This window comes from Macaca mulatta, chromosome 9, assembly GCF_049350105.2.
Source record: "Macaca mulatta isolate MMU2019108-1 chromosome 9, T2T-MMU8v2.0, whole genome shotgun sequence".
Taxonomy (NCBI): Eukaryota; Metazoa; Chordata; class Mammalia; order Primates; family Cercopithecidae; genus Macaca; species Macaca mulatta.
Genome location: NC_133414.1, coordinates 79,547,359 through 79,567,224, shown reverse-complemented (window position 1 = coordinate 79,567,224; position 19,866 = coordinate 79,547,359). Strand labels below are relative to the sequence as shown.

Below are 19,866 nucleotides of genomic sequence, written 5' to 3'. Positions count from 1 at the left end.
TGAAATGATGTCTAGCATTCCTAAGTGCAAGAAGGCCATCATGTGCAAGCTTCCTTCTGGCACGTGTTACAGTGCTGTTGGCCGGGAGCTCGATGTTAATGAGTCAACAGTATCTATTAAACAAGGTGTCTTAGAACACAAATACACATAAAACAAGGTTAAGTATTGATTAGTTGATGAAATGTTGTGACCAGAGGCTTGTAGGAGCCTAACCCTGTATTTCCCCTAAGAGCAATTTTTCAGTTTTCGCTAATTCTGTGTTTCTGACTACTTTATAGAACATAACTACCCCACATATTGAGAATCAGCTATAGTTAATAACTTCAGAGTTAGAGAGGAAGCTATACAAGAAAGACGAGGTCCAAATGTGAAGCCCCAGAAAACGTGGAATGCTTTTGAACATCAGGTTTTCAGGGAAAAAAAAAAAAAAAAAAAAATCATCTTGACATGAGGACTCAAGGATTCCAATGCTGGACCACAAAGAAGAAACTATGTTGGTAGCATCACACTTGATTCTGCAGAAAATATTTACAAATGTGACAAGCACTATACTCAGTTCTGCGGGGAACAATATTTAGAAAGTCTTAACCATGCAAATGGAGTTTAACTTTCAAAATAAATCTAGAGTCAAAATGTGAATGATTTTATTGTGATTATAGAATAAAATATATATGTTATGAACTAGGATGATAGCAAGTATAGAAGACAGAAGTAGAGCTTAGGGAGGTGATGTAGAGAGGAGAGGACCAGGGAAAGATTAGGGCACTTACTTCCTCGTCTCATATGATGATGACATGAGAGATAATCCCCAAAGTTGATGAAGTCAGAAATAGAGATTGGAGTATACAGTATTACTTCAAGTTTCCAAGGCAATCAGTGGAGGAAATAAAACTGAAAAAATAACTGTCAACAATTGAAAAGGGAGGAGGAAGGTGGGTTAAGGTCTCATCCTTCTTCGGCACAGATAGAGACTGTCTAAAAATGAAAATAGATCAAGAAGTGGAGGTATAAGCATGAGAGTTTTGGAGGTAGCCACCAGAACTGAAATTAACCCTCGTTGCCTGTACTTGTCTCTCTAAATGAGATCAATGCGTGAGAAACTGTTGCTCTTCATTTTATACGTTTTGGTTCCTTTTTGCTTTTTCTTTTTTCTTTTTTTTTTTTTTTTTTTACTATGTGCAAATATTCCTTAGATTTAAAGATAAACTCAAAATATTTAAATAATTTCTTTAACTTTCTTATTTTCCTTGCTTCAGGGTAACCTTGAGCAAGTCACAAGAATAGGTTTAAGCTTGTTGGAGGTGGGCCCTCACATAGAAATTCCCTCACTTTCTCAGAGTTCTTAGTGTCTCCAGCGTGTTCTTGATACCACTAGGGCAGAGGAAACGCCTGCCTGTTCCATTTATGAAGTGTTTAGGCCCAGACAACTTAATAAGTATTCATGTTCTAACATTGTACTAGCCATTTGGGAAAATAATACACATGAATTAAAAGGTAAAAGTATTTTTATTCTGTTCTTAAATAACCACAATGAACTACAAATACGATGCATACAGCTGTTGGGCACTGCACAGATACCCAGACCTTGGAGTCAGATTGGACACTACCACCCTCATTTTCTGTTCTGTATTGACTTTCACCCAACACTTACTTTTAATCACAACAACAGCCAAAAACCCAGCTTTGAAAGAAAAAAAATGGGCATCACCGAAAGGAACATAGTGCACCCTACTGTTGAAACTGAACCATCGGGAGCTGGTAGTGGTGGGGTCCCACAGAGGCCAACTATGGCTGTATTCAAGGGAAAGCTGAAACCTTCCTGCGGTGCTTCTGCACAGTTTGGGAACCGTGGCTCCAACATCTATTTGAAACTTCATTTGGGTCTGTCAGGCAACTTCACTGGAAAATATTGGAGGACAAGGGTCATGTAAATTTAACAACATCTAATATAGTTTCTTGTTCAATAATAAATGCTCCATAAATACTGTCTTACATTGAATCTATGATGGTATCGATTGCAAGATGCATACTGACTTCTAGAGACAGTAAAATGTTAAAAAATAAAAGTGCATCATAAAATCAGTGAAATACGGTAGTTATTTGAATAGTCTGGTGTGAGTTTATTGCCCGTGTCTGAGTCAATGCTGCAATTTCATATTTACCCGGTGTTATATATAAAATCTAAACTGTCGGTGTTGTTATGGGCTTAAAAGCCAAACCTAAAAATAAATCCTGAAACAACAGCGTCTGAATATGCCCTCTTCCCCAGCACACACAAGACCAACGATGTGCCTGCAGTTGCTGTGCTCCTGGGGGTTGGGGGGAACAAGCCAGGAGCCCCACATTCTCGCTCTTCTTCTCTGAGTCTGGAGTTTTACCTCCCTGTTTCTCACCGTTAACATGCTTGAAATGCTCTGATCCTCTCTACGAGTAATTATAAGACTGTTTACCTTGGTCTTTCTGCTTTGAAAGGACAGGTACATTGCAGATCCAGGGTTTGTCTGGTTTCCTCTATATCCCACATGTGTCTGGGAAGATGGGGCCATCTGAACAGAGCCGCGTGGCCTCCAGGGATTGCCCACACGGTGTCTCTGAGCACACCAAGAGCTGCATCCAGCCATATTCGCTCTCCAAATGTGTAAACTTAGTATATCATAGTCCTTAAGTTTTGCCTAATGAGAGCGAAATTGTCTTATAGCAGAAAATTTGTTTCCTTCAGGCTAATACTTAAATGTAAACATTAAGTATTCTCCTGAAGGAAACAAATTTTCACCTTGCAGTGGTTCTTTTTAGACAGTAGGCCTACACCGAGACTCCAATTCCCAGGATGTGGATAAAAACCCATTCAAGTTTTTGACTCCTGACTTCCCAAGACGGAACAGAGTTAGAGGAAAGGGTGGCCTGGTGAAAGAAGGAAGTTCAGGGTTATAATTTATCATAACTACAGGCATAATCCAGCACAGGCTTTGGGGAGAGGTGGTCTTTAGAAAGCAAGGTCTTCTCTGGAGTGGCCCCAGAGGCTCAGCACTTCCTGCTGTCGGTGGGCTCTGATAGATGTAACATGTCAGCTCCATCAGCCCCTCCTTGCTTCCCCTAGGGATTCCTGGATGTGCTCTAATTCTTACTGTCCGTGTGCAGGGGCCTCACAGCCCTGAGTCCCCAAGAGGGTCTGGGAGATAGGTGCCTGGCTGCTTAAATTCTGCACAAGACCTAAAAAGACGGGTTTGGCAGGCATGGAGAACTCTCCAGTCCTGCTTAAAATACATATGTAAGTCAATCCGTCTCACACTTAGAATTCAGATGGAGCTGCATCCCCTACCCAGGGGGATTTCCTCTAAGGCCCTCACCTAGAGGGAAGTCTGGAAGCCACAGAGAGAAAACCTTGTTATAAAGTACCATATTTGGGATGATTCTTACATTTAGGGACTTTTTTACAATGTGCAGGTGGTATGTTTCTCTACTTGTTCCTACTTTGATTTTCCTTACGTGGCTCTTTTATCTTCCTGAGTGTTGGGTTTTGTTTGTTTTTGAGACGGAGTTTCACTGTTGTTGCCCAGACAGGAGTGCAGTGGTGCAGTCTCGGCTCACTGCAAACTCCACCTCCCGGGTTCAAGTGATTCTTTTGCCTCAGCCTCCAGAGTAGCTGGGATTACAGGCGCCCACCACCACGCCCGGCTAATATTTTGTATTTTTAGTGGAGTCAGGGTTTCATCATGTTGGCCAGGCTCAAACTCCTGACCTCAGGTGATCCACCCACCTTGGCCTCCCAAAGTTTAGGGATTCCAGGCGTGAGCCACCACACCTGGCCTCTTCATGAGTGTTTTAGGCATCTATGCCCTGAAGTCACTTGCTTTTTTTCTACTCCTAGTCCTAAGTTCCAATTTTTAGGGCAATTTGTGACTTCTCTTGACAGCTAATAGTGGGAAAGTCCCTAGATAGCTTTATCCTGCACACCTAGTCATTCTCTGATTGTTTTGTTTGAGGAAAGTGTGTGTGTGTGTGCGTGTGTGTGTCTGTGTGCGCATGTGCGTGTCTGTGTGTGTGCACGTGCACGGGGGTGTCCCTGCCCTTGTGATGTTTGTACGTCATGCAGCATTCTCTGGTGGAAGCATGGTAGGGAGAGATTAAGACCAGCCAGCACACACCATATTCACAGAGCACATCCACCCTGTGATGGGCTTTTCAGGTGGTTTTCTTGACAACCAGACTTACTAATCATCCTCCAATCCCACTTACCATTAACTGAGAAAAGCACATAATTGGCTTAGGAGAGTCACTAATGCACCTTCATGAGCCTGTGTAGGCTCTTAAGTCTTTAGAACCTACCGCTTACAGAGCCTAAGCTTCTCTACCAAAATCGTTGAAAACTACCTTTCAGAAAAATCAGGATGTTTAAGAGCAGAACAACTGTAAGGATGTTAGCCACCTCCCCTGTTTTACAGATGAGGCCACTGCGGTCCAAACAAATAACTTATGAAGCTCAAATAACTACAGTCATGCATTACTTAACGAAAGGGGTACATTCTGAGAAAGGCATCGTTAGGTGATTTTGTCATTGTGCAAACAGCATAGAGTGGACTTCACAAACCTAGATGGTACAGCCTCCTGCACACCTGGCCTATAATCATATGATCTGTTTCTTCTGGGCTACAAACCTGCTCAACATGTTACCATACTGAATACTGCAGGCAATGGTAACACAATGGTAAGTTTTTGTGTCTAAACTTAGAAAAGGGACAGTAAAATACAGTATAAAACGTAAACAGTAGTACACATGTATAGGGCACTTGCCATGAATAGAGCTTGCAGGACTAGCTCTATACTTGCAGAAGTACTCTGGGTGAGTCAGTGAGTGAGTGAGAGATGAGTGAATGTGAAGGCCCGGGACATTATCGTCCACTAGTGTAGACTTTATACCGTACATGTAAGCTATACTACATTTAAAAGACAATATTTTCCTTAATAATAAATTAGCCTTATCCAATAATAAATTATCCAATAATAAATTAACCTTAGCTTACTGTAATTTTTTTACTTGATAAACTTTTTAACCTTTTTAAACTTTTGACTCTTGTAATAACACTTAGCTTAAAACACAAATACATTGTACAGCTACACATATTTTCCTTCTTTATAGTCTTTATAAGCATTTTTCTATTAAAAAAATTTTTTTAACTTTTTAAACTTTTGTTAAAAAAAAAAAATAAGACACATACACATTAGCCTAGGCCTACATAGAGTCAGGGTCATCAATAACACTGTCTTCCAGCTTCATGTCTTGTCCACTGGAAAATCTTTAGGGACCATAACACGCATGGAGCTGTCATCTCCTGTAATAATAATGCCTCCTTCTGGAATACCTCCTGAAAGACCTGTTTGAGGCTGGTTTACAGTTAACCTTGTTTTTAATAAGTAGAAGGAGTACAGCAACATAGTCATTTGTTGTCAAGTATTATATACTATACATAATTATAGGTGCTAGACTTTTACATGACTGGCAGCACAGTAGGTTTGTTTACATCAGTGTCACCACAAACACACGAGTAAGGCATTGTGCTATGCCGTTAGGATGTCACTAGGTTGGCCGGGTGCTGTGGCTCACACTTGTAATCCCACCACTTTGGGAGGCTGAGGAGGATGGATCACTTGAGGTCAGGAGTTCGAGACCAGCCTGGCCAACATGGTGAAACCTCGTCTCTACTAAAAATACAAAAATTTACAGGCGTGGTGGTGCACGCCGATAGTCCCAGCTACTTGGGAGGCTGAGGCAGGAGAATCGCTTGAACCCGAGAGACAGAAGTTGCAATGAGCCGAGATCATACCACTGCACTCCAGCCTGGTGACAGAGCAAGATTCCTTCTCAAACAACAACAAAAAAGATGTCACTAGGTCATAGGAATTTTTCAGCTCCGTTATGATCTTATGGGACCACCGTCATATGTGCAGTCATTGTGGGGTGCATGACTATAGTTATGTAGAAGTGGCACTATGCCCAGGACTTCCTGTTCCCCAGTCCTGGGCTCTTTCCACTATAGCAAGAGGACCTCCATTTAGAGCCCCACAACCCAGCTAGCAATGCTGTCTGTTTCCCCTCTTTCGTGCTACAGTGCTAACAGCAGGCCCTCCACACGTTTACCTAACACATAGTTGCTTGCTTCCTCAAAGAGAAAACCCCTACAAGTGGATTTATGACAGTGAACAGCCACAGACAGCAGCAGCACAGCAAATGTGGGAGATCTTGTTTCTTCCAGATGAAGAAACAACAACGTGATAAAACAACATGACAACATTGTCTGATCCCTGGGCCTTGTGGTCAGAGAGATAATAGTCTAAGGCACTTCTCTCATCCTTGCTTGTACCTAACTGATGAATAGCTACATCCTTTGGTGGCAAAACGACATATAAAATATAAAATAGGGTAGTAGTAAATACATATGAGCATTTTAAATAATGTATATGAAGTATATACTAAAATGCCCCGAACTTGAATCATTCACCTCAGGGACAGGTGAGTGTTGAGAAAGGGGTTTGTTGCTAATTTCAGAGCTTTAGTATAGTCTCCTTGGTCGTAATGGAGTTATCAGATGCTTTAGAAAATTGAAATCTGTTCACTCTTTCACCTAGATTAAGTAAATCCCGGTTTTGTATCTATTTCATATTAGCCAAGGATTCATTTAGTACCTTCTTCTGTCATACATTTAGCAACTTCCTTGGACCCTCCTTTCCTTTGCCATCTTGCCTGTTGGTATGATGACCTAACTAGGATCAATGGATAGAACCAACTTAAATTTGTTCCTGACTTTCTCATTTTTCATCTCCAGAGGAAACAGCCCCTGAGAACGCCATTGACCTTGGGGAAGAGAGCTTTGATATATTAACACATTTCCTAGAAAATGTCATTTTCCTTTTCTTTGCTGCTGACCGTTTGTCCCTTGTAATTTGCTTTTACTTACTGAAGATTATATTCCATTTGTCGGTTACAATACTCTGTCAACCAGCAGATCGAGCCCACCCAAGATCTACTACAATTTTCTAGATTGCAGGTGGGCTTACAAATACTCCGTCCAGGAATATGTAATTATTTTATCTTCACACAAAAGATAGCTTCCTTAAGCAACAGTGAATATTTGTCTCTTAATTCCTTGTGCTGAATTCACCTCTTCGTGCTGACTGTGAAGTTCCTCCCCAAAATCAACCTGGATTCCCCATTCCAAGGAACAGAAGCTCAGGCTGCATTATGGCTTTTCATTTGCTATGTTTGCATACCACACATATTCAGTAAAACTGCCTCTTCTGGCCTGTTTCCATTTCTAAGAGTGCTACATTATTGCATGATTTAGAAAAGTGTCTGAGAAATATGCATCAGCTCTCAGTTATGTCTGTCAAACCTGGCTGATATGGTTTGGCTGTGTCCCCACCCAAATCTCATCTTGAATTGTAGCTCCCATAATTCCCACATGTTGTGGGAGGGACCCAGTGGGAGATGATTGAATCATGGCATGGTTTCCCCTGTACATTCTCGTGGTAGTGAATAAGTCTCACGAGATCTGATGGTTTTATAAGGGGTTTCCCCTCTCACTTGGCTCTCATTCTGTCTCGTCTGCTGCCATATAAGACATGCCTTTCACCTTCCACTATGATTGTGAGGCTTCCCCAGCCACGTGGAAGTGTGAGTCCATTAAACCTCTTTTTGTTTATAAATTACCCAGTCTCGGGTATGTCTTTATTAGCAGTGTGAGAACAGACTAACACACTAACCATTATAATGGGCAAAGTCATATAAGCCAAGAGGTATTGTATTAGTTTTCTTATTGTTGCTGGAACAAATTACCCCAAACTTAGTGATTTAAAACAATACAAATTTATTCTCTTATAGTTCAGGGGTCAGAGGTCCAAAATTAGTCTTACTGGGCTAAAGTCAAGGTGTCAGCAGGACTAATTCCTTCTGGTGGCTTTGAGGGGAAAATCCTTTTCCTTCTGTTCTCACATCTCTTACTGCCCACTCTGACCCCCTGCCTCCATTTTCTAAGGAGGCTGGCAGTTACATTAGCCCCACCCAGATAATCCAAGACAACCTCCCCATCTCAAGACCCTTAGCTTAATCCCATCTGCAAAGTCTCTGTCATATAAGATAACAGTCACAGATTCTGGGGATGAGGAAATGGACATCTTTGGGGATCATTGTTCAGCTGACCACAGGATTGAGACCTCCCTATTCAGTGACAGTTTTCTGTGGCCTTTCCTCTTGAGGTCGGGCTGCCTTGGTGGGGGACGGATGTTTGTGGGTGAGCTTGCCCATGCCCTTCAGAGACCCCATGCCTCCTGCACCTGCAGTGGCAGCCAGGTTTCAGCTGCCTCCCTGGGGCAGTCAGAGGTGTCACAGTGGTACCCAAGGGCCATGCCACTGTGCCCAAGATGTTTGCCAACTACCCTTCCTCAACTCTGTCTTCTTTCCCTTTTTCCTTTTCAGCATTGTGTTAGTGCCGGGAGGCCACTGTGTCAGCAAGCTGAGAGGGAAACTGAGGCAAGATGTCGGGCCGGAGCGGGAAGAAGAAAATGTCCAAGCTGTCCCGTTCAGCCAGGGCAGGTGTCATCTTTCCAGTGGGGAGGCTGATGCGTTATCTGAAGAAAGGGACGTTCAAGTACCGAATCAGCGTGGGCGCCCCTGTCTACATGGCGGCAGTCATTGAGTACCTGGCAGGTAATGAGGACACGCAAAGGAGACTGCCTGCTCCCAGGTCCCCACCCTCCCCTGGGTCCCCCTCTCAGGCTGGGGAGGGATGCTCCAAATTGCCTTGTGGCTGGCTCAAGGCTACTGTGGGTGGTGACAGGGTTGCAACTGGCCTGCTTGGCTAAAATCAACTTCTGCAGACTTTAGGGGAGAGAAAAGTGCATAGGAAGGACAGGTGATCAGCATGGAAGGCAGAGAACCCACAATCAAGTAAGTGGCCCTCCTAGACCAGTCCTGCAAAAGGTGCGTCTTACTTTAAGCAAACGCAATATATAAATATCTAAGCTCCTGAAGAAAATAAACTGCAGGGAGAATGGGGGAGTTGATATTCATTTTGTAAAAGGGAGTCTTTTTACATCAAATTGCTCATTAAACATCAGTTTTCCTGGTATATTTAAACTAGGACTCAGTGTCCATAAATAACATTTATCTGATCATCAAAAGCATCTTTCGGGTGCTGCCATGAAGCCGATGTAATGTTCTAATTTCGTTCTCCTTCACTGAGGTGATTCTCATCTAATAGGGGTGCACAGAAAATAGTTTCCCAGATTTGTTGTTAAAGTTAATTTTTTTACTGAAAGATGAGATTTTGCTGTGTGTGTTCTTTATCTTAGTAACTTTCTCTTTAGCTTTTTTGTTGTTGTTCTCTTATGTCATAGTTAAACAGAAACCAAACTTTACAATATCGGGGTGCTTTTCAGAAATATTTACAAATAAAATATATAAATATATATATACAATAAGTGTGATTTAGTCCCTTGTTGGGTAATAGCCATGAGCAACAATGTCTCTGACTTTGCCCAAGGTTAACAAATTCCCTAGACACCAAGGTTAAGTTCCTTGGGAATTCTGCCAGGTTAAAAAGCAAACCTCCCCAAACAGTCTAACACTGGGGAGGCAAGCCTCACTGCATGAAATCCTCTGGGCTGTGGCAGGGCTGGTCCTCTCTTCTGTCCCCAGGTTCCTCTTTTCTGCTGGTTTTTCCTTTCTAGATGCTCAGTCCTGCCCTGCCCTCTTAGTCCCCATCGCTCACCAACCAACATTGATTGGTGAAAGGTTTTCCTTGATCCATGCATGGAAATGTCCTCCCCACAGAGCTTCCACCAGGCAGACCTTTGCATCATGAGTCTTCCTCTTATGAAATGAAAGCCTTGCTCCTGAGCTAAAAGTCCTTCCCTCCTTTAGGAGGTTGGGGAAAGCTGGAGGACTCTGAAAAGCAGTGCTTTTCAAAGTGGGATCACCCAGGGATCTTGTTGACAAGGGCAGGGTGGGCCCTGAGACGCCATTCCTCAAGCTCCCAGGTGATACTGATGCTGCTGGTCCAGGGACCCCACGTTGAATAGCAAGATTGTAGCCAATCTTTTAATTTCAAGCCAAAAGATGTAGGGAATGCTTGTTTAAAATGCAAGTTCCCACCAGGCATGGTAGCTCACACCTATAATCCCAGCACTTTGGGAAGCTGAGGCGGGTGGATCACCTGAGGTCAGGAGTTCGAGACCAGCCTGGCCAATATGGTGATACCCCATCTCTACTAAAAATACAAAACTTAGCCAGGCATGGTGGCAGCTACTGGGGTTATAGGCCTGTAATCCCAGCTACTTGGGAGGCTGAGGCAGGAGAATCGCTTGAACCCAGGAGTTAGAGGTTGCAGTGAGCTGGGATCACACCATTGCACTCCAGCCTGGGCGACAGAGAGAGACTCCATCTCAAAAAATAAAATAAAATAAAATAGAATAAAATGCAAGCTCCTGGATACACTCTCAAAGGGTCTGATTCACTGGATCTGGAGTGAGGCCAAGGAATCTGATAGGAAAACCTCCGAGCTGAGGGAGGGAGAGAGCAGACTCTGAGAAGGGTTTATGAAGCTTTAAAACCTGGTAGGTGTGTGTCACCTACTGAAACTGGAAGACACTGAGTAACTCAAAGATCCCACAGCTTTCAAATGGGGAACTAGGACTCCCCCAGGGCCCTCGACCTCGAGCCACGCAGTTTTGCTGTGCTACACTGCCCCAATGTTTGTGTGATGAAAACAGGCAAAAGTCTAATCCAGTGCATATACAAAATTTGGCCTTTGGAATCCCTGGCATCTCTGTTAGTCTTTGGTTCAGATGTGTGAGATAAACGAAGCTTACCTCTCCCTGTTCGTTCATCCATTCAAAGAGCATTTGTTGAGCCTCTCCACGCCAGCGCATACAGTGAGTCCTTAGGCAGAGTTCCTGCAATAGAATTGGGCCATTTATACGGCGAGTTGAATGTGGAGAGGATGAACACCTGCAAGGGTGCCATTGCCAAAGTCCTCCTGCCCCAGCCAGTCCCAGTGTCCAGACCATCCTGGGCCACATAGAGGAGGAGAAGGTGACATTGATCTCCTGAGGCCCAGGCCTGTCCTCTGTGTCCTTTCCCTCCCTTCTTTGTGCCTTTTCTCTCCTCCAAAGGCAGGCAGGCACGGAGAGAGTACAGGCTCAGATGTCGGTTCCAATCGGGATGACTCATCCACCAGCTCTGTTACCCTAACCTCTCTGAGCTCCAGGTGTTTCCAGAACTAGCTCATTTAACCTCATTCAATGAGCTAATACGTGTAAAACACCTGGCGTATAGGATGCACTCAATAAATGGTAATTCTTCTCCTCCCCCCTCTATTAAGAGCTGATAAAATCATTCAGGACAAAGTATAAATGACTAATTCCATTAAGGTGGTATATTTTCAGGCTGAATTTACATTTTAATGAGACAAGGCGTTGTAATCCAAAGGAATGAATCATATTAGTGGAATTGCAAGCTACTGTTGAGTAAGTGACATGGGGAATTTTTGTCTGTTTTTTGGTTTATTTGTTTGGTTTTTAAAGAGGTATCCATTGATTCTGTTTAGGGAAGGGGAGTCAAAATGTGGAAGCCTCCTGTCACCCTTGAAATGACTTCCACATTCGTGAAACAAATCTAGACTGAGTGCCTCGTTTGAATCAGGTCTTGAAGATACAGCAGAAAACCAGCTAACTTGGTCCTGCCCATTGCTGGACTTAGAGCCCAGTGAGGACAAGAAGGAAATGCCTCACAATAAGATCAGGTGCTGTCGGGCAGGGAATGAGAGGAACTTTGGGAAGTGCGGGTTGGGGGAAGGGCCACCTAATCTAATGTAAGCATTGTTAAGACCAAAACCAGGTTGTCAACCCTGCATTTCTTGCATCGATTGATTTCAAATCCTGATGCCTGGGTCCCACCCCCAAGAGATGCTGGAGTATTTTCTGTGCATCAGGATTCTTAAAAGTTCCCCCAAATGATTCTGATGAGCAGCCAGGTGGGGAAGGGAGTCAGCCAGATTCAGATGGGGGGTGGTGAACTAGGGGAAGATAGTAAAGGAGGTTGAGAATAATGGAGAAGATTCCAAGTTTAAAAGAGTGTGTGGCCCTTCCTAATGTGCCTGCAGCAGAGCTTGGGAATGGGAGGAGTGAGAGATGAAATGGGGGCAGGGCAGCAGGCGCTAGACTGTGATGGCCCTTGAAGGCCACGTTGAGGGTTCACACGCGCGCGCGCACACACACACGCACACACACACAGCAGAGGAGGCATCGAAGGGAGGTGGCAGCATCTGTGGGGCATCACTCTGGCTTTAGGAGAACAGTTGTCAAGGAGCAAGATCAGATTCCAGGAGACCAGTGGAGTTGTTTTAGTGTCACTTTGTAAAGAACTGACAGTGGCCAGGACCAAGGGTACAGTGGGGATGGTGAGAAGAAATGGAAAATCTGGGCGCTCTCTGGAGGGTGGAGTCAGCTCCGCTCCATAATGGATTGGATCCACAGGGAGGGGCATCAAGGATGACATGAATCTTGCAGGCGTGGACTAGCTACTTTCTCTCAGGCCACACTCCCATTGGGTGAGAAGTAGAATGAGGTGTGAACTTGGAGACAAGAGGAGCAGGGAATGGGTAAAAGAAGTCTGGCCAGCCGGGTGTGGTGGCTCACAACTGTAATCCCAGCACTTTGGGAGACCAAGGTGGGCAGATCACCTAAGGTCGGGAGTTCGAGACTAGCCTGACCAATATAGAGAAGCCTCGTCTCTACTAAAAATACAAAATTAGCCAGGCATGGTGGCGCATGCCTGTAACCCCAGCTACTCGTGAGACTGAGGCAGGAGAATCACTTGAACCCAGAAGGCAGAGGTTGTGGTGAGCCAAGATCGTGCCATTACACTCCAGCCTGGGCAACAAGAGCAAAACTCCATCTCAAAAAAAAAAAAAAAAAGTCTGGCCAAGAGGAAGGAGGAGAGAGAGCAAAGCAGCTAGTGGATGGAGAATGGTGCCTGTAGCTGAAGTAGGGAGCAATGGGTGAGAACCAGGCGGCAGCAGGAGGGGCTCAGTTTGGGACCTGTTGAGCTTTGGTGTCTATAAGATGTCCAAGAGGGCTGGGCAGAGTGGCTTATGCCTGTAATCCCAACACTTTGGGAGGCCAAAGTGGCAGGACCACTTGAGTCCAGGAGTTCCAGACCAGCTTGAGCAAGATGGTGGGCAAGATTTCTCTACAAGAAATTTAAAAATTAACCAGGTGTGTGCCGGGCGCGGTGCCTCACACCTATAATCCCAGCACTTTGGGAGGTCAAGGCGAGTGGATTACCTGACATCAGAAGTTCGAGACTAGCCTGACCAACATGATGACACCCCATCTCTACTAAAAATACAAAAATAAGCCGGGCATGGTGGTGCATGCCTGTAATCCCAGCTACTTGGGAAGCTGAGGCAGAAGAATCACTTTAACCCAGAAGGTGGAGGTTGCAGGGTGTGGTGGTATGTTCTGAATAGTCCCAGTTGCTAGGGAAGCTGAGGTGGGAGGATTCTTTGAGCTCAGGAATTCGAGGCAGCAGTGAGCTATGACTGCACCACTGCACTCCTCAGCCTGGGCGACCACGCAAGGCCTTGTCTCTCAAAAAATAAAAATAAAAATAAAAAAGATGTCCAGAAGAGCAGAGTGGATAGAAATGCTGGATCCAGCCAGGCCTGAACCTAGATTCTGGTTCTGCCACGTATCAGCTATGAACCCTCAGGCTCATTGCTTTACCACTCATGATGTTATTGTGAGGATTACATAAAATAATGCATGAAAAGTGGTTAGCACCGCTCAGCACACGTGAGCAACTCCATCCATGTGGCTGTTACTGTTACTGAGTGAAGACCCCCTGGTGTGTCGGCAGCTCAGGAGGGAGCTGTGGGCAGGAGGTTCACATCGGTGTGTTAAGGCAGTGGAAGTGAGCGAGGTCACCCAGAGAGAGCGCAGGACCCAGCATGAGCGACACCAGTGTGCACGGTGGGCCAGGGAGAGGGGGAAAGGATGGCAAAGGAGGCTGAGGAAAGCCAGAGGGTAAGGAGGAAAGATGTGAGCATGTGATGCATCAGAGGCCAAGGGAAGGGAGGGAGGGCCAGGAGCCCCTAAGGGTCACGCTGATAAAAACCAGACAAGGACAACAGATCTAGCCACCTCAGGGTCATGATGACCTTGGCAAGGACAGCGTGGGAGGTCAGAACCAAACCACAGTGAGTTGAGAAGCGGGAGGTGTGGACTGGGAGACAAAGGGGATGGGGAGCTCTTCACACTCAAAGTAGTTATTAGAGCTGCCACCAGATCTTATGAATGAATGAAATGTAAAATGGCACAGCCTATAGTAAAAATAATTTAATTGTACATTTTTAAATAGCTAAAAGAGTATAATTGGATGGTTTGTGATACCAAGGATAAATGCTTGAGAAGGAAACACCATTTTCCATGATGTAATTATTACACATTTAATGCCTGTATCAAAATATCTTTGTACCCCATACATATATACACCTACTATGTACTCACAAAGATTAAAAATAAAAATCTGGGTGAGGTGGCGGGCACCTGTGGTCCCAGCTACTCGGGAAGCTGAGGCAGGAGAATGGCGTGGACCCGGGAGGCAGAGGTTGTGGTCAGCCAAGATTGCACCATTGCACTCCAGCCTGGGCAACAGAGCAAGACTCTGTCTCAAAAAATAAAATAAAATAAAATAAATAAATTTTAAAAATCAAAATAAAAATTTATTTTTAAAAAAGGGTGCAGCCACTGTGGATAACAGTTTGATGGTTCCTAAAAAAGTTAAACATAGAATTACCAATACAACCAAACAATGCCACTCCTAGCTGTATACCCAAGAGAACTGAAAGCAGGGACTTGGCCAGACACAGTGGCTCACGCCTGTAATCCCAGCACTTTGGGAGGCTGAGGCAGCCGGATCACCTGAGGTCGGGAGTTTGAGACCAGCCTGACCAACATGGAGAAACCCCGTCTCTAATGAAAATACAAAATTAGCCGGGCGTGGTGACGCATGCCTGTAATCCAGCTGCTGGGGAGGCTGAGGCAGGAGAATCGCTTGAACCCGGGAGGCGGAGGTTGCGGTGAGCCAAGATTGCACCACTGCACTCCAGCCTGGGCAACAAGAGTGAAACTCCTTCTCAAAAAAAAAAAAAAGAAAAGAAAGAAAGCAGGACACATACAAATATTTGTGCAACCATGTTCTTAGCAGCATTTTTCACAACAGCCGAAAGGTGGAAGCAACCAAGTGTCGACCAGCAGATGAATGGATAAGCAGAATGTGGTATATTCATATAATGGGCTGTTATTCAGTCACAATATTTCAAAAAGGAATAAAATTCCGATACATGGTACAACCTGGATGAACCTTGAAAACATTATGCATATGAAGGATGGCAGACACAATAGGGCACTATTGTAGGTTCCATTTATATGAGATACCCAGAGGAGGTGTTACCTAGAAGAGGTGAATTCATAGAGACAGAAAGTAGAATAGAGGTTACCAGGGGCTGGGGAGAGGGAGGGAGAAATGATGAGTTATTGTTTAATGGGTGCCGAGTTTCCATCTGGGATGATGAAAACATTCTGGAAATGGATAGCTATGACTGTGCAACATTGTGAATATGCTTAATGCCATTGAATTGTATCCTTTAAAATGGTTACATGGTAGATGTATGTTATGTATGTTTTCCTTTTTTTTTTTTTAATCAAACACCTTGTTCTGAGAAGAGTTGTTGGGCCTCACCAGACTACCAAAGGGATTCCCAGCACCAACAAGGTGTAGCCCCCCTGCAGGAGGGGGTGAGCTGGAAACACAGAGACAAGGAGCCCAGAGGGGAAGCTGGGCCCCCGGGGTCTCCAGAGCTGGCTGGAGGCCTTGGTCTCAGGTGGGGAGGCACCTCCTCCAGCTCCCAGGAGAAGGGCTGCTGGGAACTGATGCAGACACTGCAGTGTGCCCCTAGAGACAGTGCCCCCTAGACACCTTCTTCCCATACCCAGGCACAGCCTCTCTAAGTGACCCTCATTACACAACTCTTAAGTGGCGGTATTCCACTCTTTTCTCCCTGCCAGATCTCTGTGGCAAGCAGTGCTCTTCACCCCCACATCAACTGGATTCTCCTGCTGATGTCCTGGGGGCCAGCGAGCCACCATCAGTGGGCTTCCCCTGGCCAGTCTACCACTCCTGTCAGATTTATGTCTGTGGTTTCTGAAGGCCTTCTGTCCCACACACTGCCTCTGGAAGGCAATCTGGGGCCACAGGCATGGCCAGGAAGAGAAGGCTGGGGACAACACAGTCAAAAAAGGAGGGCACAAATTCTCAGCAACACTGGGCGAGAGACAGCAGCATGCCTCGCCTGATTCTATGGACTGACTGTCTGGCTAGCCCCAGGTTCACAGGTGATCATGATGCTAGAGCCACAGTGTCTCTAGCCCCCACCTGCTGAAGGAGGGTGCACAGTCCCGCAAAGAATGCATGCTCAACTGCTCATCTAGAACGCCCCATTGACCTGAACATGCTTGCCTCCCAGAATGGTTATCACGTTCCTACTTCAGTTTCTTCATCTGTGGAATTGTGATAATGTTGGCCCAGTTCACACCTCCAATGTAAGTGAGGAAAAACGGACTGAAAAAACAAGCCCCAAATTCTGCAATAGCATTTTGTCTGTGCTGACAGTAGATATAATATAAATACAAGATGTTGAGGAGGAATTGTTTATAATCATTTTGATGATGAGAAAATGTTCTGTAATATAATACATTTTCAACTGACCAGAACGAGTAGGTCTTAAAATTGGGTTGAATCTCAGGATACCCCATGAAATCATTGTGTAACATAGACACTTGTCATTTACATGTCATTTCCAGATAATTGGGTCTCACCACTTAACATCAAAAATTTTCTTGCCTAATGATTCTCATTTATTACATTTGTGTTTGTAAAAGATTACTTTGACCACCAGCACATGTGGTCATGCAAGTTGTACATGGCACAAGAGCACACATTTAAGGCAATATCATTCAAATCCTAGACTACAAAGATTTTTGTATTTATTATGAGAATTTCCAGCAGATGGTAGTAAAGAGTTTTGTTCTAACAAAATCCAGAAAGTAAAGCATCTTGCTGGGCATGGTGGCTCACCTCTGTAATCCCAGCTACTTGAGAGGCTCCGGCAAGAGAATCACTTAAGCCCAGAAGGTTAAAGCTGCAGTGAGCCTTGATAGCACCACTGCACCCCAGCCGGGGCAACAGAGCAAGACCCTGTCTCTAAATATAAAAAGTGTCTTGAGGCAGGAATGTCTTTTCTTTTTTTAGAGGCAGGGTAGGTCTTTGTTGCCCAGGCTGGAGTGCAGTGGCATGATCACAGCTCACTACAGCCTAGACCTCCTGAGTTCAAGCAATCCTCCCGCCTCAGCCCCTTAAGTAGCTGGGACTACAGGTGCATACCACCAAGCCCGCCTAAGTTTTGTATTTTTTGTAAAGACGGGGTTTCGCCTTGTTGCCCAGGCTGGTCTTGAACTCCTGAGCTCAAGCGATCTGCCCGCCTCTGCCTCCCAAAGTGCTGGGACCACACCCAGCTAGGAGCATCTTTTTGTAATTTGCACAAGGGTACCTATCGGGTCACCAGTGGCCATGCTGGCATGGATCTGGAGAACAACAAAACTATGGATGGGGAAACCATCTAGACACCCAATACAATTATCTGGGTTAGAAGAGAAGGGAGCTTTAACTCAGGCAATGGCAACAAGAAGGCCAAAAGTGTGTGAGATTGATGAGGCTGGATGACCCCATGTGGTGACTGGAAGGAGATCGGGAGTGGGAGAGGGAAGAATAGGGAATGGCTCCCAGGTCTCTGGTAGGAGCCATGTGTGGATGGAGCTGCCAGTTCTAAGGGTGATGAGAAATGCAGGTTTGGGGAAATGATTTTGATTTGGGGAATGTGATGTTTGCTTTACCTGTGAAGCCCCCGGGTGAGGCCATCTGGGTGATTATCATGGCAGGGCTGGAGGTGCAGATTCAGTAGTACAGGCAGGTGGGTAGAAGCTGGAGCCCTGAGTCCGAAGGGATTTTTCCCAGAAGATTGCATGGCCCTAGCACAGCAGAAGGCACAGACAGAACCCCAGGGACGCCGCCAATCAGTGGGCAAGTGGACAAGGAACAAAGGGCCTGGTAAGGAGACAGAGTCTTGGTCACTCTACCTCACCTGTCCCAACCCTATAATTAATGTGCTATTTCCCATCTTCTGTGGGCTGGAAGATCCACTGTTGGTTTAAATTGTATACAAAATGAAAGGACACAGACTCTTCCAAAATAATGTGTATGAGCTTTACAGTATCCATTTTGGCTAAAAAAATTATTTTTACTACTAGATACTCAGCTGTATTCCAGATGGTTACTATTGCTAGAAGTGTGACTTCTGAGAAGTGAGGGGTTTGCCACAGAAGTCCCCACCACTTAACAGAATTATGATCTTCCCACAACATTTGTAGTAGAGTAAATTAGTGCTGTATAAATCCAGTTTTCCTATTGATTGCCAATATAAGGATTTGGCAGGATTAATAAAATCCCTAAGATCAATAAAGTCACTTAAGAATGTAGCAAACTTTTATAGTTCATGGGACTATATTTGCCATAATATTTGAAACTATGAATGATGATTAATGTTTTTCTTGTTTCACTTGCTTTGAATTTTTTTTTTTTTTTTTAGGCAGGGTCTCCTCTGTCACTCAGGCTGGAGTGCAGTGGCACTATCACAGCTCACTGCAGCCTTGAATTCCTGAGCTCAAGCGATCCTCCCACCCCAGCCTCCCAAAGTGCTGGGGTTATAGACATGAGCCCTGTGCCTGGCTAATGATTAATGTTATTACAAACATTTAAATGGTGAAGTCCATGTGTCAAGGATGTCCGGATGTTTTTAAACGGTGAAGTCCATGTGTCAAGGATGTCCGGACTAAACATCTGAAAGAGATAAGAACTATTTGATGTAGATTTTCTGTGATGTGTTATCTTTTTCTCTCTAAGTTTAAAAAAAAAAAAAAAAAAAAAAAAAAAAAAAAAGTCCTACCACTGCTTTTGCACTAGAACGCATAATCAAGGTTTTCTTTCTTATAAATTATTTCAAAAGGGTTTAAGAGCTCCGTTGCATGGTCCCCAAGCATCGTCTGCATTCCCTGAATTGTGCTGCATGCTGAGTCTCTGCCTTCAGTCTCATCCTATGCTGCATTTTATTCCTGCAGATTTTTTTGTCTGTGAATGTCTGTGCATCTGTCTGTCAAGCTGAAAATAACCTGACCTTCAGGGCTTCCTGAAGACTCCAAATAACGTAGTGCTTCCCATGAGCCCTGCCTCTTATGCTGACAGTTAATTTGATGAACTTGGGGAGGGTGCTTAATTTCTCCCTCTAAATGCAGGTAACAGGAGGCAGGAAAGTAATGATCCAGGATGCTAAATTCAATTCAGTTGCTCAGAAGCTTAAAATTGGGAGGCTCATTAACCCCCAAACCCACCTAGAAAAACGGATGAGTGGGGTGCTTCTTCCTCCCATGTGTACCCCAGAAATGAGAGTCCCTTGAGATGAGCAGGGGCAGCACACTTCCCTTCACTGTACACAGTGGGGAGCTGCACATTTTCACCTAGAGCCAGAAGGCCAGCCTGCCGGGAACAGTGGCGCACGCCTGGAAATCCCAGCACTTTGGGAAGCTGAAGTGGGAGGACCACTTGAGCCCAAGAGTTTGAGACCAGCCTGGACAACAAAGTAAAACCCTGCGTCTACAAAAAAAAATTAAAAATTCGCCTGGCACGGTGGCACAAGTCTG

At 44.8% G+C, this 19,866-nt stretch overlaps 1 protein-coding gene across 1 annotated transcript in view; it reads left to right on the top strand.

Moving 5' to 3' along the window:
• The window catches only part of MACROH2A2 (macroH2A.2 histone), a 60,051-nt gene that overhangs the window by 15,377 nt on the left and 24,808 nt on the right, over nt 1-19,866 (top strand). The window contains 1 exon segment of the mRNA NM_001266414.1: nt 8,471-8,701. Coding sequence (NP_001253343.1) covers nt 8,530-8,701 — 172 coding nt within the window. The 5' untranslated portion in view covers nt 8,471-8,529.